The 26230-nt window shown below is 33.1% G+C and overlaps 1 protein-coding gene across 4 annotated transcripts in view; it reads right to left on the bottom strand.

Moving 5' to 3' along the window:
• The window catches only part of LOC123526739 (77 kDa echinoderm microtubule-associated protein-like), an 81426-nt gene extending 57681 nt beyond the window's left edge, over positions 1-23745 (bottom strand). For 2 of the 4 annotated variants that reach the window (XM_053523156.1, XM_053523155.1), the window contains exon 1: positions 8092-11881. In XM_053523156.1, the coding sequence (XP_053379131.1) occupies positions 8092-10398 (2307 nt within the window). In that variant the 5' untranslated portion in view covers positions 10399-11881. Of the gene's footprint in view, positions 1-264; positions 1496-8091; positions 11882-19145; positions 19899-23593 lie in introns of those variants that run through there. The other 2 variants (XM_053523157.1, XM_053523158.1) reach the window with 2 other exon arrangements.
• Between the last annotated feature and the right edge of the window lie 2485 nt (positions 23746-26230).

The raw sequence follows: 26230 nt of genomic DNA on the forward strand, positions 1-26230 counted from the left end.
ACTGCCTGTATAATATGTACAATAAAGACATACAAAATGTTGAATAAATAAAATGCAAGCAAAAATAGTGAAACAAAACTTAAGTTTTACTTAACGTTTACGCATGTTACGTTAAAACCACAGGGTCGTACATCATATGAGGTACATTGTGTACATGTTTGTTTATTTTCGGTAATTTTAACTAGAATATAAACACCGTACTGCTTATTCAATAAATATATTTCAAATAATTATAAAAGTTTGACAACATCTCTTGTGACTTACTTCTTCGATTTCATCAAAATCATCAAGTTCATCAATCATATCGTATCTTCCGTCATAGTCATTATACTGATACCCTTCCAAACTGAACTGTTGATCATCGTAATCTAGTCTACTTCGTCTTTTTTGCTGTGGGGTTGCCTTTTTGCTAGTCTTCAAAGATTTCTGATTTGATACACTGTCTGCCCGGTAGCTCATGTCGTTCTTTTCGTTTCCGTTTTGAAGTTCATCCCGTTTGATGTTTGTATAGCCATTTCTCTTTGTCGAAGTCTTGTTATTATAATTCATTGCTGGCGTTTTGTTTGAGTTATTTTTCAGCGGTTTGCTGCGATCAGTGACTTGCTTATTTTCCTTTGCGGGTTTGCCCTTGCTGTTTTTGTCCTCTTTATTGACCATATTTTCTTTGTCTTTGTTACTGTCTCTTTCGTCATTTTCCTTTGGTTCATTTTTCGCTTCGTTTTTGTCATCAGAGTTCGCGTTATCTCCATCCGAAGTGTGTGTGCGTTCATCAAGTTGTTCAACCTCTTCATTTTCTTCTTTTTCTTCTTTATTTTCCTTATCCAGTGTTATAGTTTTTCCACTGTCGTATCTTTCATTCGACTTTGCTCTTTTCTGATTTGAAAATTTAGTGTTAGGCATTTTGATACCAGATCAAAAATCACGTTAACCGCAACTCTGTTTTTATTGCCAACAGTCTCTTACGTTTTTGGATAATTATATTAGATAATTTCAAATGAAGATTAAAAAAGATGTCTTCATTTAGCCAAACAATAACCAACAACTTTAATCGCATTCGCTAATTTTATCAGTGTTTCAGTTACTGATCATCAATAATCACTCAAAACAAGCTATCACCAGGCTTTATATCTTAATGAAAGAGCTTATTAAAATATTTATCTCTTGCGCATTCAAACGTGGAATATGTCTGCGAGTTTCATACAGTCATATTTATGCTTCCGTAACCAGTTGCCCCTATCAACAATATAACTGTCAGTTTGACGATTTTCCTCGCTTAGATTTAAATACAACTTGCTAAAATAACACAGCAGTATAGTTTGTTTATTGAAGAAATCCTTTTATTGCAGCGAAAATACAAAACACTGGTCATTTCTTCTTCAATATACTCTATATTCATTAAACTGTAACTCTCAACCAAATTTATGCTTTAATACTTAATACCCGTAACTTTTGTCCAGTCTAGTTTTTGTGCCCACCGAATAATTCCATTCCTCTGTAGCATTCTTCCGAACTGAAGTTATCTGTATCCACAGCCGTGCGACTCTTTATGTAAAAATTCAGATTTCCAAGTAACAAAATAAAACACAACAATGACAATTTCACTAATTCCTAAGAAAATCTATCTGATTCATGATTCCCCTTGTCAGTATTCTAATCTATTCTGACTTACCGTTCCGGAGAGGAAGCTTTCGTTATTTCCCCATCAATAATGTATAACTAACCTTATAAATTGATTAAGTAGCGTTAATATTGTTTTGGTATCTATGTATACAAGTATGGGCAAGAATATTATTGCAACAGTAAGTATCTTGATCTTAATTGTACTTTGTATACAGTAGTGAGTTTGAGACGTCTTTTGTGTACGCGTGCGGGTACGTGTACGATTTCATTTTATATAATTATTATAAGATTCAAGTCATACCGATTTAATATAAAGGCACTGACCTCAAGATCGAAAACAAAAACAAAAAAAAACTTTTTTTTTTGTTATCTGGAAATTAATGCTGTATTTTTTTAGATTGCTTTGAAACTTAATTACTGACAGACAATTTTACATATAATGCAAAAAAGCAAATGTGTGCAAAGAAGTCAAGTGGAGAAAATAAAAAGAAACGGAAAATGGATTTTTGTGAGAACAAATCTGATTTATTTCATCTTGAAAAAAGTAAAGAAAAAATGTAAGGAAGGAAAAACAGAAAGGAAATGAAATAGCCTCGCAAACACATGCCCATAGCATATTGTGTGACTTACTATTATAAGGGTTGAATTAGTCATTTGGTCTGCAGTGAATATCAATTGAGCCGTGCCATGAGAAAACCAACATAGTGGCTTTGCGACCAGCATGGATCCAGACCAGCCTGCGCATCCGCGCAGTCTGGTCAGGATCCATGCTGTTCGCTAACAGTTTCTCTAATTGCACTAGGCTTTGAAAGCGAACAGCATGGATCCTGACCAGACTGCGCGGATGCGCAGGCTGGTCTGGATCCATGCTGGTCGCAAACCCACTATGTTGGTTTTCTCATGGCGCGGCTCAATTTATTTTCTTCTTGCAAGAGCAAACTCTTACACCAACACAAAAGCCATATCACGACTTTGGGTGAACTACCACTATCCACTAACTTTCGTCTATTAAATAGACTAAACGATACAGTATCTCTAAATAATTCGACTCTTTCAGCGCTATCGTTCAGACATTAAAACACCTTAAATAATATATCCGTAATGGCAGTTTAAACTATCTCGCACAGTTTTCGAATTCATTTGTACATAATATCAGAGCAACACGTTTACCGTGATACAAATTGGAGGAATCATCATTATGTTCAGACTATTAGTACTGTGTTCCGTTAGGGCCATCGTGGTTTCGCGCTGCCGTTCTAGGGGCGAAATCGCGAAACACGATGCATTGACGTGAAACAAGATGCGATAAAGCGAAAACACGATGCAAAGAATATCTCGTTTCCGCGTTTTCGCCTTCGATCTGCCACCGTGTTTTCGCCTTCGCGGTAAGTAGGGCGAAAACGCGAAAACATGATGTGAAAAAATCTAGTTTTCGCGCTAATAATATCGTGTTTTCGCGTTTTCGCGAAAACGCGATATTTTTCAAATTAATACAATAAATCTGTGTCCTTGTTACAAAGCATTATTTTAGAGTGTATGGTGTGATGTTAAAGACAATTTGTTTGTTTGTTTTGGATTTAGTGCCGTTTTTTTCAACAGTATTTCAGTTATGTCACGGCAGTCAGTTAACCTAACCGCTGTTCCTGGATTCTGTACTAGTGCTAACAAACGTATCAGAGATGTAGTAAAAATGACTTCTGAAAAGATGTCTTTTGTCACTCCTCACTGAGAACGAACATATGCCTCATTCGGTGATTGGATCTGACTCTGAGATTTGTAGACATGCGGTTTCCTTACTGAGCTAAACTGGTTGACTTAGAGACAAATTATAACGACTATATACTGTGTACATACAAACTAAACTATTTATTTGTATTTTAAGACAAGTCAAGTCTCGTACACGATTTATTGTGTTTTCTTTTAATTTGAATTTAGAAGCTAAAACTTTGGAAGCTGGTGTAAGCATATTAGCATATTATTTATATGCTTATACCATTTATTATCACCACTTAATGTAAGTCCTAAATATTTGTTAAATTGGATAACTATCAAAATGAAGATCTGGACCAAGGCAAAATAAGAGTCATGACTAGATTAAATCAGCCACTGTATAGACCAGTTGGTTAGCGATTGATCATCTGTTTTCAATATACGTTCAGCAGAATCATTATTTAAGGAGATTGTAGCAATCGAGCTACCAACATACAGATGAGTGATTACGTTTCCACCAGTGTCTTTTACACAAAACATTAAAAATGAAGAGACCCGATTACTGAACCCTGATAAAAATAAATGTGAGAAACTGATCCAACAAAATCTTTAATTCATAAAAGTTATATCATCAAAAAATCATGGTTAATACCACATTTGTTCCAATCCTTTAGATCATTAAACGACCATTATGACAGACTCTCTCAAAACACTTTTGATATGTCGCACACTACCACACACGTAGGTCATTTGTTATAGCAACCCCTGGTTGAAAATACAATGTATCAGTTAGCTGATAAATGGAAAGTGATTATTCACTTCAAAATTGTAGATTTACAAGTAGCTAGAAAACTCGATTGAATGTATTTGACAGAGACTTTGGCCGATTAGTTAGGGTCTTTTATTTGAGGACGCAATCAAGCTTGCTTTGCGACAGATCGGTGTCACAGATGACAGCTTGTGTCGGATATAATGCTCAGAGGGGAACATTGCATCTTCATCCACCACGAAAAAAATAATTATGACCTATATTTGCAACCCCTTCCCAGCAAATGATCGGACAATTTTCACATACGGTAAGGAGATGATAAAGAAAGGTTTTCGTGTGTACATGTCTTGAAATCCCTACTAAGTTTATAATCTACTAGTATGTAAAATGTAAAATACAGAACACTTTGGTCACAGAAATAGATGAAAAGAGTAAAAGACTTCCAGTAAACATTCTCAAAAAGCATCGACAAGTGAGTATAATCATAGCACTTGCAGTTAAATTCTGCTTAAAATCAAATTTATATAAAACACTAAAAATCATAAAGACACAAGTACAAATGCACTAGAAAATTTAAAAACGAACTTGATGGCGTCGCTCCTTAATTAAGGTAATGGACCTGTAATGATAATTGACAATGTCAGTAAGGTACGCATTCTCACGTGCTTTTTAGGTATCCTTTTGTCATCAGAATTATTTTGAAAAACCAGAGAATACCGAAATTACATATAACTATTAAATCGATTGGAATGTCATTATTACTCCTCTGCCTTAACGCATTATTAAAAACCATATGAACATTTACCTTGTGCTTAAATATTTATAGCCTCGTGACAATAACAGACCGCTTATGACAAATTAGTATTAATTACATCAATCAACATCATATATTTATAAACGTATTTCCCAACAGAAATGAAAAGAATTGCCATGTACTCTTGTCGTTGTTATTTCCAATTTAAAATTGTTTTAGACAATTCATTTAACGAATGTGAAATTAACCATGATAATCATAATATTAAAACTAAAAGTACGTAAGTAATTAGAGTTTTGTTTCTCCTTTCTGATAATTCAAAGATCGAAGGAAAGAGAAACCTTGAAAATCTGTTTTTTAATCAAGTAAATAAAACAAACAGATATAGTAATTATGTAACTCGCATTTATCATAAGGGAAACAAGAAATATCTTTAAAAATGATGGTCGGCGAATTGTAATAAGGAAAGAAGTTTATGAATTTTTCATCTAACATTCATCTTTCATCTAACATTTTTCAAATTGCAAAACTAAACACCGCATTTTAACAATTTAAATGGTTCTCTTTTAATTTTTCGCAAAGGTTTCGTAGGGTTGCAATTTTGTTTCGTTTATCCTTAGACGAATAATTACAGCAGTAGATTGATGAAGATTCATGAAGCGGTTCATGAGAAGAGGTCATTAAACGTGTTTATATTTTTAGCTAAATTGGTCCCTATCCCCATTTGTAACAAAATAGCAGGAGACCTTACGATATTGTTACACATCGAGTTTGATTTAAATCCATTACATTTTAGTGGTTAATGCGAAGAAAGGCATATCTGCTTTTAGCTATAGTGGTCCCTAATAGGGCCCAAGTTCCTAAATTTGGAAGAGAACCTTATAATGATGCTCCAGACCAAGTATGACAAAGATCCACCAAGCTGTTCATGAGACGCTGTATAAAGGCATTTCTAGTTTTAGCTCTAGCAGCCCCTAAAAGGGGTTAAATGTCCCAGCTGAACAAAGTTGGCTGCGGGCCTAATAAAGATGCTACAAATCAAGTTTGATTAGAATACATGAGAAAAAATCAATTAAAGGATTTTTTTTATTTATTATTTTTATTTATTTCTAAAATAGGCCAACTGATCCCGCTTTAACAAATGCATATGCGCCATTCATGAATCTTTGGACAATGACATCACACCAATAAAAATGTGAAGGTCAAGCAAAACATACAATTTAATTATTTCAATATTTCTGTTTCAAAAGCAAAGTTTGACCGTAGTCATATCACATAGATAAACTGTATGCAGCGTACCTTCATTTCAGTGTAATGAGATTCAGTCATTATATAGCATATATATAATAAAACAGATTTCAACTGAGTTCAATATTTGCATACCATACTAAAGAAAAATATTCATATATAATAAATCAGTTAAATAATTCATAACAAATATATCAAAGCAAACAAGTACACATTTTAATATGCAATCTGAATAAGTCAAACAAGCAAGAAACCTTTTCATATACAGACGACAATTGTAACAAAGAAAATCTTTAAAAAAGCACTTCTCTACATAAGACTCTTATCACACCCTTATTCATATGATACGCAGACCGTATTCAGCTCTTTCTTTAATTTGATATATGTTGGTATTTGAACAGGTTTTTATTATATTTATTAAACTTACTTATCATTTTGAAATATCAATATTCTTGGTAAATATACTGAGCCAAAGTTAGCTTTAAAACTGTGAACAGCGTCGTTTAGGATAAACGCTTTGTCTACATTTCACTCAGCGTAGCACAATCAACAGAGTGAAAGAAATTGACACTCTCGTCCAATCAGGCAGAGTGTTGCATAAATCTTCCATTTTGATAAATTATCTATAATGCGTTATCAAGTAGTTTGATTTGCAAACTGAAGTCACGCGGCATAGGTAACGAAAACGAATTTAGACGGCGTCGCCGAAAAACTATCTGGGAGTGATACTTACGAAGTTGTGTTTTATTCAATTATATATCAAAGAACATGAAACATCAATACATGCTATTCTACTTCCCACTGACATTGGATAAAACCAGTGCACCAGTTTGAGGTCATGCATGACAATTTTGACGTGTGCGTGTTTTGTTTTTAATTCTATATTAATGCATTCTTTTGCTTGGAAACAGTGATGACAGTAATAAGGCATTGAACATCGAATTTCTGTTATCAAAACCGTTAGTTATATGGTCATTAATAGTTATATATTAATATTAAGTGACCCATAATATTCAACAGTAAGTTTGTTTGTAAATAAAATACCAAACAAATATTTACAGACCACTTTCAAAGAGATAAAACACAGCAACAACACAAGACAGAAAATATAGACATAAAAAGATTCAATGAAACTTTTATGGAAAATACTGTCAGTGAGAATTCATGGCATCATAGAATGGTGAAATTACAGAAAAGCCAAGTCAGCTTTTATACTACGGAATCAGTATCAATATATCTATATACATCGGTTTACACAAGTTGTTATAGATTCACATTGTCTTCCCCCCTGATTAAATTTCTTGTTAGACAATATCTTAATATAACATGAGATTTACCTGCAGACAAGCAGAGGTAACATATTTGCAGTATATCGATTTCCGTTACAAGTTGATTTCTCACTTTAATATCACGAGACGGCATCAGAGATATTGACGTTTACAACAGGCGGGAAGATTGGAAATATTCTGTGCTAATTGACATTGTAGATAATTCATATTTTGCGAAAATGTGCTTTAGGCCCATTGTTTTGTTATTTTTGGGGTCCTGTTTCGGAAAAAAATAGTAATTTTGAGTCTATCCAAAATACTCTTTCTTTCCATAGGTTTTAGAGTGTGCAGTTCCTACCACTTGTCCCAAAATAATATTGAGACAAAGCTCATTCAATTTATTTATCAAAATAAAAGGAAAACATATATTTGTTAAAGCTGTCATGTGCAGGATTGTTGTTATTGACCCCTGAAACTTGGCGTGTAAATTAAGCGGAAACAAGAGAAATAATAGCTCTTAGTCTATAAAAATAAACATTTTACCTCAAAAGTAAATATTCTGTAGGAACGAAACACACTTAAACAAACATAAATGATGCTATCATGTACACTCAATCATATATATATGAAACTGTTGATTTCGGGATAAATTATGTGACATGTTATACCTATTGTTTTGATATTTAATACATTTTTCTGACTTTGTTTCAATTTTTACATACCTCATAGCCTTTGGACTTGCCGACTTGCGTGTATAACCGTGGTCTGAGTCTCTTAGGCCTTCGCTTTAACTTTTTTCTTCCCAGTGGCAAATACATCCCAGCATTTATAAGATTTTGCTCAACTTCTTTTGTCTGACTGTCTTTTCTTTGCCTTTCTTTTCTTTGTTTTTGTTTTCTTTGAATTTCTTTTGTTTGTATTAGTTTCCACTTATTGTTCAATACTTTTGTCCTGCTTTGAAGCAAAACTTTACTTGTTGGGATAGTTTTTACCGGCCTCTCCTTTCTGTTAGCACCTCTTGCCGAATGCAGGACCCAAGCCGCTACACTGCTTGTATGGTTAGGATGTTTTGTAACATAATTACTTTCAGTATTCTTCCCGTCATTTCTAACCTTATTTGAATTAAATCTATGAATTTTTGGTTGAACTTGCCATATATTTTGCTTACGTTCCAAATCTTTTCTTGAGCTTGTCTCCGCATTTAACATGACATTTTTCAACCTATTCTCGTTTCTCATATCTGTTATATTGGTCTGGCGATTGCCTAATATTTCGTCATAAGAATCTGTTTGATAACTTTGCGGCTGTTTATGTTCTATTTTCCTATATGTTTCACTTAAGCTTTGGGCGGCCAGTGATTTCTGAACATATGGCATCTCAGTTTCTTTCTTGACGGAATTTTTGTTCAGAATTGAAAGGACATTTTTCTTTTGAATTGTTTCCCTGAGCTTTGTATCAATATGCTGCGCAACAAACTCACTGTCTTGCAGTTTTGTCTTCACTATCCTTAAATCATCATTGATATACTGGGCCTGTTTCAACCGAGATCTCTTATCGTGTTCCGAAAATATATCATTTTTTGAAGTTTCAATATAATGATTGGTTTTGAGCAAGACATTTTCCTGAGGATTATGTTGGCTAGTCTTTGCTTGGTTCTTTAAAACCTGTTTATTAAATATGGCACTTTTAGTCATAAGCCCTGAATTCTGATTTGCATGTGTCGGATTATTTGTGTCGTTCACAGATTTGCCTTCACCTTTACTTGTCTCCAAACTCCTTCGGTGGCGTTTCGGTTTAAGAGCAAGACCTGTCTTATCTAGATTCACTGTTTCATATCGTTCGGTAGGATTCTTATCCATGTTTGAATTGACTGCACCATTTACACGTTTAAGCTTTTTATCATAATGATTTCTAACACTCTCCGACGAAGTGACACGTTCAAAACGTTTGGCGGAAGAATCTTTCACGAAAGTAGTTTCTGGCCTCTGTGGAACATTTCCTGTTTTAGAGGTTTGCTTGTCATTTAAAAGATTTGCACCATCTAGATGTTTCTGATCTCCTAATGTGTTTAAAACCGGAGAGAACTTGGGTATTCTCCGTGGTGTAGAAATCTTGCGGACTCTGTTAAACAAATTCGTTTTAAAATTTGACGGCGGCAGACTATTACTCGTTCCTTCTTTTAAAATCGGGTTGTCTTCTGTTTTATACTCAGCTTCATAGGTCTTTTTAATTGTATCTTTTGCTTTCTTTTCCTTAGATACAAATGACGCCGCTTTTCTGACTGTCGCAATTTTTCTGAGAGAACGGTTCTGAAAAAGTATGTTCGTTTCATTCCTATCCTTTGGCGTAAGAAGACGTATTGTTGTCCCCGAAATAGGACTTAAGTTACGTAAATGTGCGCTATTATCTCGAGTGTAATTATCATTATTACCTACATTCGATTCAGATGTTTCATCGTCCAAAGTAGGCAGTGAAGTGTCATCCGTAAAAATAGTCTGAGAGGTTTCAGTTTCAAATAGTGGCACATTTTCTGGAACTGTCGGACCAGAGTCACTATTTTCCTTTTCCTTCTGGTCGTTAGAGAGAAAAGGTTGTTCTGTATCCACTGATAATGTGTCTTCAAATACACCATTCACCGAATCATTATTAGATAAATCCTTTAAATCATCTTGCGTGTGATCTACTTCTTTTACTGATGTATCACTCACACTATCCTTTTCAATAGCATACTCATCCCCGCCATCCTTTTCCTTGTCGTACGTCAACTTGTAACTTTTTCTCCGTTTCACGAATTCTCCCTTACTATCTTTTATCGTCACAGTAAAGCGTCTGACTTTCAAATTCGTACCATCCACATCCAATGAATGAACGGAGTTCTCGTCATCTTCATTGTTTCTAATTTTAGGTTTTGACAAATCGCTTGAAATCCTTCTTAAGTCTGATGGATTGTTTAGCTGATGTGACTGCTTAATTCTACTTTCATTAGAGTACGGTCTGCGCACGGGAATCTTCGATTTTGACTTTGCCATAATTCTTCTTCTTAAACGGCTGGTCAGTGGTAAATCTCATTAAGAAAAGGTGCCTGTTCGTAACTTGATCAAAATTTCAATTATTGGTGTACTGGTATTTCATGTTTCTATGTGCACATTATTAAACATACATACCTACATATGCATGCATTCATGTTTTCTTTATGTTTGAAAAAAAATCAATACTGTGTATTTCTCTGCCAATTTTACACGACTGTGGCATATAACCCTCGTATTAAGTGACCGTCACTTTAAGCAATGCCATAACACGTTCCACAACGGCTGGTAACTAACGCATATATTTCTCTCTGAATTTGTTCTGTAGTGTGTGATTGTTTTCGAACTTTATTCTCCAATATAATTATATTATTTATCCTTTGTAACACACTATAAATATAGAACGCTTACAATTGCCACTCATTTTTGACTAATGGAACACTAATATTTATCCGTGGTTACATACTTTTGTTTCCCCGATGAAAAGCGAAATCATCGTCACATATTGTATTTGTTTATACTCCGTTCGATTTCTTTCAATTTCTTTTTAAATAAATACTTGACGTTAACCTTTTAGTAGCTTCTCTTACTCATTATTACACGTGCATTCCGTAACATGCATTTCGTTACCAAGGATCACAACTTTTTCTGTCAGTTAAGTAACCATTTAAGACAAATAAAATATACTTTAACACTCGAAATGACATGATATAACTACATATAGCAAATAACGGGTGATATGTGTAATCCTTGATATGCCGATGGGATAAATAATTGTCAAAATTATTTGAAAATCAAATTCTAATTTGTCATGACGAACCCAATGTTCTTTGAAACGGCGAAAATTATTTTCATATTAAAGTGTACCAATACACTATTTATAATAAACTCAAGTAGGAAAGAAAAACATTTTTCCTGAAACCGTTTTCGCAAAGTTTCAGTTCCTCGCTATAAATAATTTCTTAACTGTCATTAAATCCGAAGTGACACGATTCTAGCGACATCTCAAGGTTTTGTAAGCGGTTAATGCGACGGAATCAGAGAAAGATTAACTATGAAACGACATCTCTATGGTAACCATTTGTAGAAACTAGTTAGCACTTTAGACACGTTCTGTAATCATCCTTTTATTGACCGGAGAAGTATTATACAATGTTTCGATATGTCATTTATTCACTTCTAAAATTCAAGTTTGCATAGTTGAGATTCAGTTACAATAAGCCCATAGAAACTCAAATGCAACAATTGTAATGCTTTAAATTCCGTCTTATCCCTTCGTGAAATTATGAAATTTAATTAAATAATCCAAACGCTATCTGCAATAATGTCGTTATTAAAAAATCCATATGCACGGAATTTCAATAGTCTTATAATATGACACTTGAAAACTTCCTTTTGTCAGGCTTGGTATATGCGCGCCAAGCTGAATTACACAATTTTAGCACACTTATCTGTAAATTTATGAAAACACATTTTTCTTGATTTCTCAACGTTTTACAGAATATACATATCTCTACCACATATTCAAGAATGCAAATTACAAAAAAAAAGCCTCTTTGAAGTTTTGATTATAATACTTAAACAGTTTATAATTTTAGAATTTTTATGGACCAAAATTTACGTGAATTGTGCATGCACTACTGGTCGTGGTTTTATGTTCATTTTGGTAATCAAATAAACGCTTCTTTGTGCTCGATTTCCCCTTCCTTAAGAAATAGTTGTTAAAGCCTTAATTTGCGTTTAAATCAGTACGCTAAATCATATTTATTTAACTAACAAATAATCAATAACTAGTCAAATTAATAGAAAACATTCATTTAATAATGCTGAATAAGAGCGTTTTGTAAAGCGCTGGTAGAACATAATAGAAAGGTTTATATCAAATATCTTAACAGCGAAAATTATCTTATTCAATTAATCTTTTATGCTCTGTCTGTCATTTAATACACAGATTTAAATCTGTGATGGTGAACAATAAATAAAACAGCTTGTTCAATATACTGGTAAATAAAAGACGAAAGACGACCCATCCTCGTCACAACAACCAAAGGACGTATCATATTCATTAAAATATAATTTTAGGACCCTTTCAAAGTACAAAAATTATTTAATATGATAAACGTTTTATGTGTGCATTTCATAAAATCTGCATTTGGTAAACAAACTTAATATTTTCGTATATTACATTAGAAACGTAGAAAAATTACAAAGCGCCGAAGAAATACAAATACAACGCGACGCTAACGCTAAACTGGGGGTAAGGTAAAATTGGTTTTAATTGTTCTTGAAATAGCGTCGCTCAAAAACTCTAAAGAGCTTATGTTCATTGTTTCACAAAGCAACGGTAAATAAATTTAACTTGACCTTACCTTTACCTTTACGTTCGCATCTCACTGCGCATTATTAGTCAAACATTTACCTTAAAGGTTTTTTTTTTGTCGAAGACTTTAGTGATAAAATAAGTTTATGCAATATGTTCAGGACAATCTGCGCGAGAAAGGATGTGTATAAAATACATATCCCACAGACATAATCTTGAACTATTTTTGAATAGACAGTGTGGTTATTTAAATATACCGGTGTAAAGCAACGATACACGGATTCTGTTTAACATTCTAGTGCCCACAGTCCAAGTGTTTATAAATTGACCTTAATTGTTAGGAGGTAAATTAAACAATTATTTTTGGAGACAGGTAGAATACTATGTTGTCCACATCTATTGTTTAATTTCAAATTGATAAATGCAGTTTAATCCGATGAAAACATCAAGGTTAATGCAAGAAGCAGTTGTAATTTTATTTCTTCCATACAACTGCAGTATTAATTTTGTTCAATTCACCGTGATATAAAGAACAATAAAATAGGCTGCATATGTTAAAATTTTACTTTCTTCAGCCACTTTGATAACTGTACATGCATGCTAGGTGGTGTTATTCAAATATCAGTTAAAAATAATAATCATGGGTACTTATTGTTTTTATCTTTGAAGTCAGTTTGTCGTTTATCAAAATTAATGTGAAAAAAATCTTCAATACAGGATATCGATTGAGTTTAATTTCAGTAATGAATGTAAACCGCACTTATATAATCTTTAAACTGCACTACACAAACATCCGGACATGGTTTTAACGCGAAGGAAGAAAGTGAGTAATTCTGCTTCGTGGACTTAATTATGATTTTATTTATCAAAATAATGAATAACAGATATGTTTAAAGTATGTTGTAAGGATCTCATACAGTCTTTAAAATAGAAATACAGTAATTAAAGATATCCAGTGTCCATCTTTTTCAATAGATATTCCCTTCAAATTTAGAATATCATCATCAAATGAATTTAACTTTACTAAATATACGATTACTTGTGTACGTAAAGCTACATGTATACGTAATTAGATGTCATGCAGTCTTTTCTTAAAAAAAAAAGAAAAAAAGGTTTTTAATGGCAATACACATTTATACTGTGTTTAACTATACAAAAATGTTAATGCATTAAGTGTGTACCGTTTTAAACCTTATGCATTATACTGTAGTAACAGAACATATTTTCCAATATGAAATCTACCTTTATATAAATAAAAATTGGATATATCTGAACAAACATGAGCGTTACAAGATACAAATGAATAACATGTTTAAGACAAACGTTCTATTATTGCTATCAAAATGATCCTATCTACATTCTGGCACATATTACCCTGATTTTAAGCAGTAGAATATACTTGTTCACTCATTTATTTAGTTGAAAGTGTACGTACATGTATATATTTTCCGTTGATTAGGTTCATCAGCATGCAAAGTCGTGCAATTGCAAATTTATGGAGTCGAAAAAACCCACAAGAGTATGTTATAAACAGACATCGATTTTACAAAGGAAGATGACAGCTTCAGCACAAAAACTGGAAAGACTGGGAAGATAAAGAACAAATGTATTAACGAATACCGAGTACCTTAATATTAAACTCTTGCACAGTAGTGTTCAAGACATTTAAATGGTACTCTCGTACTGATTATAAAATAAAATTTGTAAAATTTAAAGTCATACATTTTTCGCTCAGCGAGTTTTTGTTTTTTTTTTGTGTCACTGCGCAGTTTTGTTTTTCTATCCTTCTACCTAACTCATAGAACTACAAACACACACGCCCAAATTGCTAAATCACATAATCAGTTCATCTTAGCAGCGTTGCATATTTTGTTCCTTAAGTGTCATTGATTCAGTAGTAAAAATAAAATGGTAGGTCTATACGTGATACTAATGTTTGGAACATTTTTGCCAGGAGATGATGACTGACGATTCATTTTATTAAAGAAAGAAAACGAAAAAAGAAATAGCCTCTGTTTCTCTATTAATATATTAGATAAACAAACCTTAGCAACTCGTCTTTGATTTATCCTTCGCAAAACGTTTGTCCGGAGGGCCTGAATATCTGTTCTTTCACTCAGTGACATCATTAGTGTCAAATATATTCAAATAGTAACATTTTGGTTTCTGCCATATCCATTTAGCGGAATGTTACTATATTTAGAAACACTATCTCCAAATATTGAAGCAGGATGTGAGTTTTAGATACACTTTAGGCCTTTGTACAGTGCTAAGACTTAAAAATCTACGTTTGATGATGTATACAACTTTTTCAAAAGTGTTTTATTTGTTTCAATATAAAATGTTCACTTAAATTATCCATTTAGCATCTAAGGTCTGTGTTATACCGCTGATTATTAATACATTTTAACTTTACTATGTTTAGTATCACGTATATACTTTACTGATGATTTGTACAGTTGCATTAAAGTACAAATATACATTCCATTTCACTAATCAAGAAAAAGAAAAATCACATGTTGACTCGAGTTAGTTTTTATTGTCATATAACATTTAGTAGTCTAGGATCATGTTAATGATGTAAATATCATTAAACCATTTATCTTTAACATATTTTATTGTAAACATTTTCGTTATTGACAATAAATCAAGAATTGTTATTACGAAACAGTAGGACCAGTTGTTCCTTAAAATGAAATCAAGTATGCCGCTGATTTTACAACCATCAATTACGATGTGTTACAATGATATCATTATTACGGGTCACGCAAACTGCCTCCAAATAAAAATACCAGGCTAGTATTTTAGGTGTAATAACGATATTTGTGAAACTGTAATAAACTGTTCTTCTCAAATTTATCGACATATTCAATCTCCGTATAGGTAAGTTTAATGACAGGTTCAGAAGTTTGGACGAAAAATTAAAATCATTTTAATTGTTTTAGAAAAGTAGTTTACTTACAATTTATTGACCAATTATTACACAAATCAGTTTTTCATTCTAAAGACGGTTTGCGTGAAACAAGCTTTCACAATTTTTCTGTCTGAAATATAGATGCATTACAGTTCAGAGGCTGTTTCCTGAAAATGCTTTATAACTTTCTTTATAATTGTTCTGATTTCATCACCACCTAAATCAGATAGCTAGAGTTTGGTACCTTAGCAAATTTGTCACACATTTTCGCAAGATCAAACATTCGGTCAGATAATGGCTTTTATACTTACATACACTTAATATTCTATTTTAACCTTCCGCTATAATCATGCATGTTTGTAATATATATATATGACGATGAACGTTTAGTGTTCAAGTCTTTCTGTAAATAAACTTCTGTTCTGTTCTGTTCTGTATATAAAATCAATAAAAGAAGTGATGTATTTATCCTGACGAAGGCGTAAGCGCCGAAACTTTGATAAAAGATAAATATTCACGCGTTGTTGTTGAATTTTACCATCATATAAAATCAATAAAAGAAAGAAGGGCTGCAGAATAAGTAAGTATGTAAGTAAGTAAGAAAGTAAGAAAGTACGTTTAAACAGGAGTTGTAGAGTTTTTAATAAGCACGAAACCCAAAACCTTTTAGAAGATGTATCTTAGTGATGAGGCTACCAAGAGCCCGCCCGGAACCATTTAAAAGTGCTTCACAATTATATAAGAATTTATTTTTTCACGTTGAAAATCACTACTAGGTATTAATACTTTTCCACAAAATATAGCAGGACTTTTTTTAAATGTATTTTAGTAACATCATTTCTAAATACAAATCGAAACATAATGTAAAAACGTATTTGCAATTACATGTAAATAAACACACTATACATGTAAATAAACACACTGTAAATTCAGCATATCAGTAGCGATGGCGTAAGACCTTAATTTTCTTGATTGCATCTAAATGTATAAGTAAAGGGTCATAATGCCTTTAATTAAGAAATGGCTGCCGCATTTTTTGTTATGAACATAAGACATACTATTTTCTTGTTAAATCCAATGTTTAATAACTGTTTTCTCATGTATTTCTCATAAGTTTGACTATCTAATTAACATAATAGAAAGTGCTATAAAATGCAATGTTTTGATTATCTCCCTTTATGGCATTGACTTCATATTTCATATGAGCATGAGTATTTAGTGTATATATACCTTAACTGTGCATGCAGAAACTGTGTACTACTTTGTTTGCTAACTGAGTATATTATAGATTTGTGACATGATCAGAATAGCTATTTCAAAAGTAAACAAATTTATAAGAACAGCCTGCATATTAAGTATTTCATTCTTTAATACAAACGCGTCAGATATAAAGCTGTTGACAGCCACCGTTTTTTTACTTTAAAAACATCTTTTCTGCACATGTAGTGTCATATCGTGATGTGTTTATTTGTGTAGTTTGGTTATTTTACCCACTCGATGTTTTCCTCTAACGGTGAAATTGGAAAGATGCCATATAACCTAATTAAAAGCAACATACATAATTGTATTTTATTGTACATATATGTTCATAATTACGACTATCTTTTATCAATAAATTCATGCCAACATTTCATAGATGTTTAATCGCCTGTCATAATTCTAAGATAATATGTACATTTAATATTACATAGCTGTTACCTGCAATTATATTTCAAGTCAAGCAGATCTCTTTTGTAGCTACAAGAAAAAAACGTACCGTCAGCGGTCGAAGGTATGTTTTTTTCATAGCATCTGAGATTTGCTTCTCGGAGGCGGAGTCAACTAGTTGTATAGTGGAGGATCTGCACTCGAACACCAGATAGTTTTGATCTTTATTACATGATCTAATATGAGACGTTAAACTTGACTGTTCACTCTGTGGGCCACTCCACCAAACCCCGGAATCCTTTACTGAGGTTATTTATATTTGCATAGAAAATGAAACGGGGTGCTTAACGGATGCAATGGGATATTGTAAGTCTCCTGACATCAGAACTGGGGCACTGTTATTGTCTGAAATACCCTCAAGGTGATTTTCCGAATTTTAATAAATACAAACATCCCTAATTCCATATCCAAATCTCCACTTGCTACATGTGACATACATATGCTCCTGTATTAGTCATGTATTCCCAAATGTGCATTTGTGCTAGTTGTAGCTACTATTGCAAATAGATTAGAGGCTGGCTAATCAATTATTTACCAATAACATCTTTGAAACGTAGTATTACTACGCCTATGTTGCCTTTGAAACAATGTTTAATATAAATATTTGTGTATTTGTAGTACAAAACCATTTATCCAAATGTTTGTAAAGCATAATCCACGAAATCAGTCAACTTACCTACTAATCTTCATGTGTATAAATCAATGTTCAACATTGATATTAATGATTTCAAATTTCCAACAAATCAGTTATTTAGTTAAGCAATTAGTTCTCAAAAAATTATGGAGGGGAACGAAATAAGGCATTCTCTTCTGCGAAATGTTCGACAAAGTGCTTGGACTGCCAGGAAATAATATTCTAACTCTGGTATGCGAGAATAAAAAATGTAAATAGGGTTACTATCCTATTACAATTGGTTTCAAGCAATCTGCACTCAGCCAGTTACTACGGAAGACATACAAGAGAATACCATATCAAAACAGTTCAAAAACTTCAATCATTTGATCAAAAGTGTACTAACTGTGCTGTATTAGGAGACATACACGTGTTTGGACACCATAAACAGTTTCAAAACTTAAGTAAATTGATCAAAATTCTACTAGCTGTGTTGTAGAAGGAGACGTACAGGAGTTTGGTCACCATTAGAGTTTCAGCCTATCAAGCAAATAAATTTATTCTGTTGGGTTAAACGTCGCACCGACACAATTATAGGTCATATGACGACTTTCCAGCTTTTATGGCGGAGGAAGACCCCAGGTGCCCTTGCGTGCATTATTTCATCACGTGTGGGTACCTGGGTAGAACCACCGATCTTCCGTAAGCCAGCTGGATGGCTTCCTCACATGAAGAATTCAACGTCCCGAGTGAGGCTCGAACCCACATCAATGAAGTGCAAGTGATTTGAAGTCAGCGACCTTAACCACTCGGCCACGGACGCCCCTCAAGCAATTAAAAGTCCATTAACTGTGATGTAGGAGACATACACGAGACTGGACACCATAATCAGTTTAAAAACTTTAGTGAATCAATCAATCAATTAAACATTCTACTAACTGTGCTGTAGAAGGAGACATACACGAGACTGGACACCATAATCAGTTTAAAAACTTCAGTGAATCAATCAATCAATTAAACATTCTACTAACTGTGCTGTAGAAGGAGACATACACGAGACTGGACACCATAATCAGTTTAAAAACTTCGGTGAATCAATCAATCAATTAAACATTCTACTAACTGTGCTGTAGAAGGAGACATACACATACATGAACAGTTACTTCAGTCAATCAATCTAATCGAAATTCTATTACCTGTGCTGCAGAAGGAACATCCGATCTCGACTTCCAACTTTTAACACGTTGTGGTTTTTGTTGTTTGTGGACATCATTTCTGGAAGACTCGTCACTGTCATTTATAGTCTCTGGCACTTCTACAAATTCTTCTTCGCTAGAAGGTGACCTTGACCTTTTGGCAACATAAAACATATGCTTTGTTTTTCTTGGCGAATCGTTATTTTCACTGCTATATTCTCTCTGTTTTCTGGCATTTATTAGTTCCTCAGCTTTATTTAAAATAGAAGCTCTGTGTGAACGTCCAGCCTTTCTGATATTTAGCACCTGTTTAATACTTTCGCCACTTATATACTTGTACTGCCCGTAATCTTCATTAAGTTTATCATTTTCTGGAATGGGTGAGTCCACAGACGACAGATGAGGGTGTCTAATTGACTGTCCCTTGTAGGGATCAACATATAACTCATATTTTGATGTGTTTGAATGTTTTGTATGGTCACTATATCTTGATTTCTGTTTGTCTCGTACAATCTCGTTTTGTATATTGTTAATCACTCTTTGGTTGTCCTCAAGTTCCATTATACGCCGTTCTAAAAGTTTTCTCCTCTCATCTGAACTTAGTCGTGTTGGATCCACTGGTGTTGTGGTCCTGTCACTCACAATGTCTTGTGACTGTCGTTTCAAGCTCTTAACATTCTCTGTTTTTGCATTCCTGTACTTTTTCTTCTTCTTGTAAATATGCTGATATTCCGTCATCTTTTAATTTTCTAGCTGAAACGAAGTATAAGTGACATGTTTCATACTTGTTTATTTGTGCATACATTTTATATATTACTTTTTTTTCTCATTACATCTTTCTTTAAATATATATATTTCGCCTGTAATGCCAACATAAAGAATATTGCCATTTGAAAGTAACTGACACATTCACGATCGTAAGACACTTGCAAATTTTACAGTTCAAAACTGTGTATATTTACCAGAAGCAACACCACATGGTTATGATTTTTCTTTTGCAGATGCCCCGTGAATACAAAAGAACTCTCAGCCTCACATTTGCTATAAAACTACATGTAAATTCCAACTACTCATGGTTTCATGATTCACAAAACAGTTCACAAATATATACAGAAAAAAAGAACTGGGATGATTTGGATAAATCATACTAGATAATCAAAGTAATTTCATTTTAACTGAGTAAATGAAAACACGAGAGCCACTGTTGATTTTTGAATAGGTGGCCATTGACTTTGCTTCAGATCATTGGATAGAATGGTAACTTTCAACAATATCGTATTGGCAGTAACTCAACAGGTTCCTGTTATATTGTTAAAGCTATTTGTTCTATTTGATACAGCATTGTGGGCTAATACTGCTAGTAACCAATTTAATTAACGCTGTTTTATATGAAGTCCTTATAGTTCTTAGTTATATTAAATAGATTTTTATCAGACATAGAGGATAGTCGTTTTTTCCATCAAATTATATTTACGACTGTTATGAATTATTCAAGATTTTGGCGTGCAAAGAGATTAATATTAAACTATATTTACGACGAAAATTGAACAAATATCAGTCTGAAACTGATCGATATCTGCACTGTTGCTGATATTGACACATTTACAACACCATTAAAATGTATGTTAGATTAGTATATATGCGCATCTCTAGTAAATTTTGATTTCTGCGATCAATTTTGCTAAATAAGATTTTGATTTTTGTTTGCTCGTGGTTGCTTTGGAAAAGTTGAATTAATGTCCTTTTCAGCTACAGATCAGCACTTTGTCACGTTTGTAGTATTTCATCAAACTTCGTCAGTCAGAGATCACGTGGCTTTTTAGAGCTCTCCCGAGCGTACATTAATGAAATGAAGACAGCACGAAAATAAAGACATAGTTGATCGGACTTTTGTACACAGTTTGGCTGTAATATAAGTTTCTTTGTTAGTTATACGGCATTTTTACAGTACAACTTGCATTGATTGACCATCTAAGGAGAGGTCAAAAAGTGGTCGCAACACAGCAACAGTTTTTTTTTTGTTCTTTAACAACACAAAAGGAAATGGAAAGGTAGTCTTTTAATACAGTTGGTCTCGCAATAGGCCTGGTCCCAATTTCACGAAAAATCTTAACTAATTAATGGTTCATTTGCTTGTTTTTACCGTTTATGCGTCTTCAATGTTGACCTTTTCATCTACTATATCAGAACCGTATATGACTATTTCATAGACCAAAACACAATTCTGAATTAAAGTGAAAACTAAGTATAGAAATAAGAAATATACTTAAGGAAACACTTAAGCTCGTTATATCGTGCTTAAAAAGAAACATCATATTTGCTTGACTGAAATAAGTACTGCATACAAATACCACTAACCATAATATAATTTAGCTATGAATACATTGTTGTAGAAAAAAAATCAACATTAAATAACATTAACTTAAGCAATAGCACGGACTTAACTAAGTAATTACTTAAGTCTTTTTCGTGAATCTTTTTGACAGGTTTGACAGTAATTGCTTACAAATTATTCTGATCTTTTTCACCATTAGGCTTTTCAAATATTTATGACTTTCGTGCCTGTGTCACAAGCGCTTGTTTCACAAAGAATAAAATATTGATGTCTAAAGTTAATTTCAATTTGTACGCATATATCATATTTCTGTTGATAACAATAATTGAAAACAATATTGAAAGGATAAAATGCAAAACATATATGAGCCGTGCCATGGGAAAACCAACATAATGGCTTTGCGACCAGCATGGATCCAGACCAGCCTGCGCATCCGCACAGTCTGGTCAGGATCCATGCTGTTCGCTTTCAAAGCCTATTGCTCTTAGAGAAACTGTTAGCGAACAGCATGGATCCTGACCAGACTGCGCGGATGCGCAGGCTGGTCTGGATCCATGCTGGTCACAAAGCCACTATGTTGGTTTTCTCATGGCACGGCTCAATTGATATTCACTGCAGACCAAATGACTAATTCAACCCTTATAATAGTAAGTCACACAATATGCTATGGGCATGTGTTTGCGAGGCTATTTCATTTCCTTTCTGTTTTTCCTTCCTTACACTATGTTGTTTTTCTCATGGCACGGCTCATATTTTCATTTTATGTATATAGTGAAACATAATTTTTATATTTCCACAGGTTTTCATATTAACTATGTTCGCATCTTTAGTACCATTTGTAAGCAAAACAAAAGAAGAAAGTGCATATGTCCAGTATAGTAAAACAAACAATTTCTATGTTATTTAATTGTCAAAATCGAAACTTTATATCGACCGCTATTTGTAATGATTTACTATATTTTGTGTAAAATAAGGGTCACTACTCTTAACTGCTTTGCTCTAAGAAATATTACAATAGCATATAGAACTGCAAACTGTAACATTTATAGGTTATTAGCTTTGTATCGGGAAATATGCACGAGTTCTTCAGCGGAAATATTGCGCGACTTTAGGAGCGCAATATTCTTCCGCTGAAGATCGAGTGCATATTTCCCGATGCAAAGATAATAACCTTTTTATTACATACGCATCTACATGTATAAATATTATATAAATATCATAAATATGTTCAATAGCCTGAACAGGATTGACAATACTGAACTAAATAGAAAAAATATAGTGCAACAACACACACTGAATTACGTCACGCACCCGATATGAAATTCAGGCGTCAGTGTATGGAAAAATATTGACGTTTCCGGTACCAGTGTAACTTAACGGGGAATAGAAACGAGTATATAATAAATGCGGTTATAAACTGTATTAAAACGCTTCCTGAAAAAAAATTGGTTCTGATATTGATTTTCAATAACTTTGAATGAAAACATGACTGAAACGTGGATAATTAAAAATTAGTGTTGTTGTTGTTGCTGATGTAGATGATGATGATGATGATTGTGATGAAATGCAAATCATATAACTTTTAAAACTTTGAATACTTAAACATTATCTTTTTGAATATAATTTTACATTTTATCCTCTTTCCGTTTTATATTATCACACATCTTATTAGACTTTACAAAAAATATACATATGGATATATAGTTTATCTTTTGATTAATCAACGTGTCGCAAATACAAACACTGCTTTCTTTATTACGTAATACGACAAGTGTACACAAGAATAAAATAGGATGAAGCTCACGGTTTTCGCTGGGTGCAACTTCATGAAGTAAAAACGTTTTTAAATAAGTCATTTACAGATTACAGAATACTCAGATGTTTAAGATAATGTGTTTTTAATATATATATATTTAAATTTTCGTAGTGAAGAACATATCAATAATAAACAAAAATACATTATAACGCAGATATCATATTCCCTTACAATACCACCCATTGTTTTCCCCGTACAATACAAGTGTCTTTAAACTATAAAGAATTTAACTGAAACATTATAAATTTCATTGCTATAGAACTGACAAATTAAAACATCAAAAGTTATTGTACTTACATAATGAACTATATCCCACAGGTTCAAAGACACACATACATGTATATACAAACATGATATATGATAGTTTGGTACATTCAAAAAATAAAATTTATCATTATCATTAATAGTAAATGCGCTATATTCATCAGTAATTCAGAAAATTATGTTCAAATGAGTGGGTTCAACTTTTGAAAAGAGAACTGAACAAAACACATATTATTCTTCAGCCTTTTCAAATCAGTCACATAAAGCGAGCGCATATTTTCTATGCGGTAACATCTTTTGAATGAATCTTCATCGAGACACGGCTAAAACTTGTAAAGAATGCATTCTGAATTTAAATTATTTGGAGGTACTGAATAGTCGCTTTCATCTGATGAAAAGGAACTAAATAAAGCGAATATATCTAATTGAATATCGAACTCTTTTATTGACTCGATAAATGACAACATCTTATATTCTGTCTATAAATAAACATAGAATTTGACAAGACGTAGTGCGTCTTTACAAATATGAATATGTAATTGAAAATTCATATCGATTAGATTGTTGGAGAAAAGAACATTTTAGGACTTCTTTCAAAGGGGAATGGCGATAGCTGATTTTTAAAAAAAGTTAGTTTAAGAAACAAATCCTGAAAGAAACGTATATTTTACATATAAAACAATCATAAATCAATATTTATATAATTTAAAATGATATTTTCTGAATGTTATAGACAAACATTCTTATTTTCTACCAGTTTAATAACTTTTTTTACTGTGTGACCTACTCTTTAGAGAGCTCTTCTTCATGATACCAACTACACAAGTGTGTTATTCAATACATACTTGAAACTCTTTTTCTCTCTCTTTATTTATGAATACTTAAGAATTAAAACGCTTTCTAAATTTCAAATTCCTGAAGCGCGCCCCTTTAAAAGTAAAGAATGAAATTTCCATTCCATATGATTTATAACTCATTTGGTCATGATATATCTCCTAAATAGTTGTAAATTTGATCCCTAGCGAAATCTTTATTTGTATGCCTCCTCATAAATTAAATGAAATTGTTTTAAATTTTAACAAAATGTAATTATCAGTTGTTGGTAATAGCGAAAAGGTGATTTAGCGAACGCAGTAAATAAGCACAATAGATTAGACCAAACAAAAATGATTCGTGTTTACGGTTATTTGAGCACAATAAGATAGGTATGGCTGCAACGTATTGTTTGTTTGTTTGTTTGTTTGTTTTGGGTTTAACGCCGTTTTTCAACAGTATTTCAGTCATGTAACGGCGGGCAGTGTTCCTGGATTCTGTACCAGTACAAACCTGTTCTCCGCAAGTAACTGCCAACTTCCCCACATGACTCAGAGGTGAAAGATTAATGATTTCAGACACAATGTCGTTTATCAAATAGTCACGGAGAACATACGCCCAGCCCGAGGATCGAACTCACGACCCCGCGATCCGTAGACCAAACGCTCTACCTACTGAGCTGGTTCTAATTTTTACTTTATGGATAAAGCGGCATAAGCAGTGAATATTGCTATAAATGGAACTTCTAATGTAGGAATTTAACAAAATTTAATGTTACCAAAATTTCCCTAAAATTCACTTCCGACAGAACAAAACAAAAATAAACGTTTGTATAGGGGTTCAGTTTTAGGGTCGGCCGGGTACAGTAAACAAAGGTTTACTTTTTGGTCTTAATTTAAATAGAATTTCAGTGTACAATTTAAACCACGGGATGTAATCAAAATGTCATGTAGATCAAACAGTATCTGTACCCATTTTCAGATTCCTAAAGGCCCCCTTTTTTAAGAAATAGAATTGCCGCATTGTATCATAACAGTAAATAAAATCGGCCAGAAGATCCTTTAAAACACAGAAAGCAGTCAAGCAAAGTAAAGAATACTCGGTTGTATCGAGCCTGTTCAATAGAGGTAATGAAACGTGCAAAACTACTCACGCCCATATAAGATGACAATTTTTTTCCCCTATTCAGTCATGGGCGTAACTAAGTTGAAAATATACATAAAACTGCTCCGGAACGTGTGTCCTAAAACTACGATAAAGGGTCTTACGTTAATAAAATGTTACAGAAGAACAAATTGTGTAATGAATACTCCTAATTTAAATCAAAGAGATAAGAGCGACCGAAAAGGAAGAGACGATAACTTAAACAGTACAAGGTTGCATGTGAACTATTTTTGTCCCCCCCCCCCCAAAAAAAAAAAAAAAAAGAAAAAAAAAAAGGAAAACAAAAACAACAGTCATCAATGCATTCAATATCATTCTGTGACTCTTACCATAAGTATTTGAGGTGAGTGGGAACTTTGACTGTGAGGGTCATCGGACCTTTTTTTCATTTGTGCACCTGCAAACCATCAACACATTGATAATGGCATTGGATTTTTAGAATTGATTAGTGTTTTTATAATGGCATCGGATTTTTAGAGTAGATTAGTGTTTTTATAATACTAAGTTTACACAATGCCGGAGTGTTTGCATAAATACTGCTCCTCATAGTTATAATTACTAACACTGGGATAAGAGTCTAGTATACGGGTGCTTTACACCTGACACGCTAAAGAATAAGGGTAGTTTCTAGAGTTGGAGCGTCTTTTGTTTCTTACACTGTCCTCTAATATCACTAACATGTGCAGTCTTCTA

The sequence above is a fragment of the Mercenaria mercenaria genome, chromosome 14, assembly GCF_021730395.1.
Source record: "Mercenaria mercenaria strain notata chromosome 14, MADL_Memer_1, whole genome shotgun sequence".
In the NCBI taxonomy this organism is placed as follows: domain Eukaryota; kingdom Metazoa; phylum Mollusca; class Bivalvia; order Venerida; family Veneridae; genus Mercenaria; species Mercenaria mercenaria.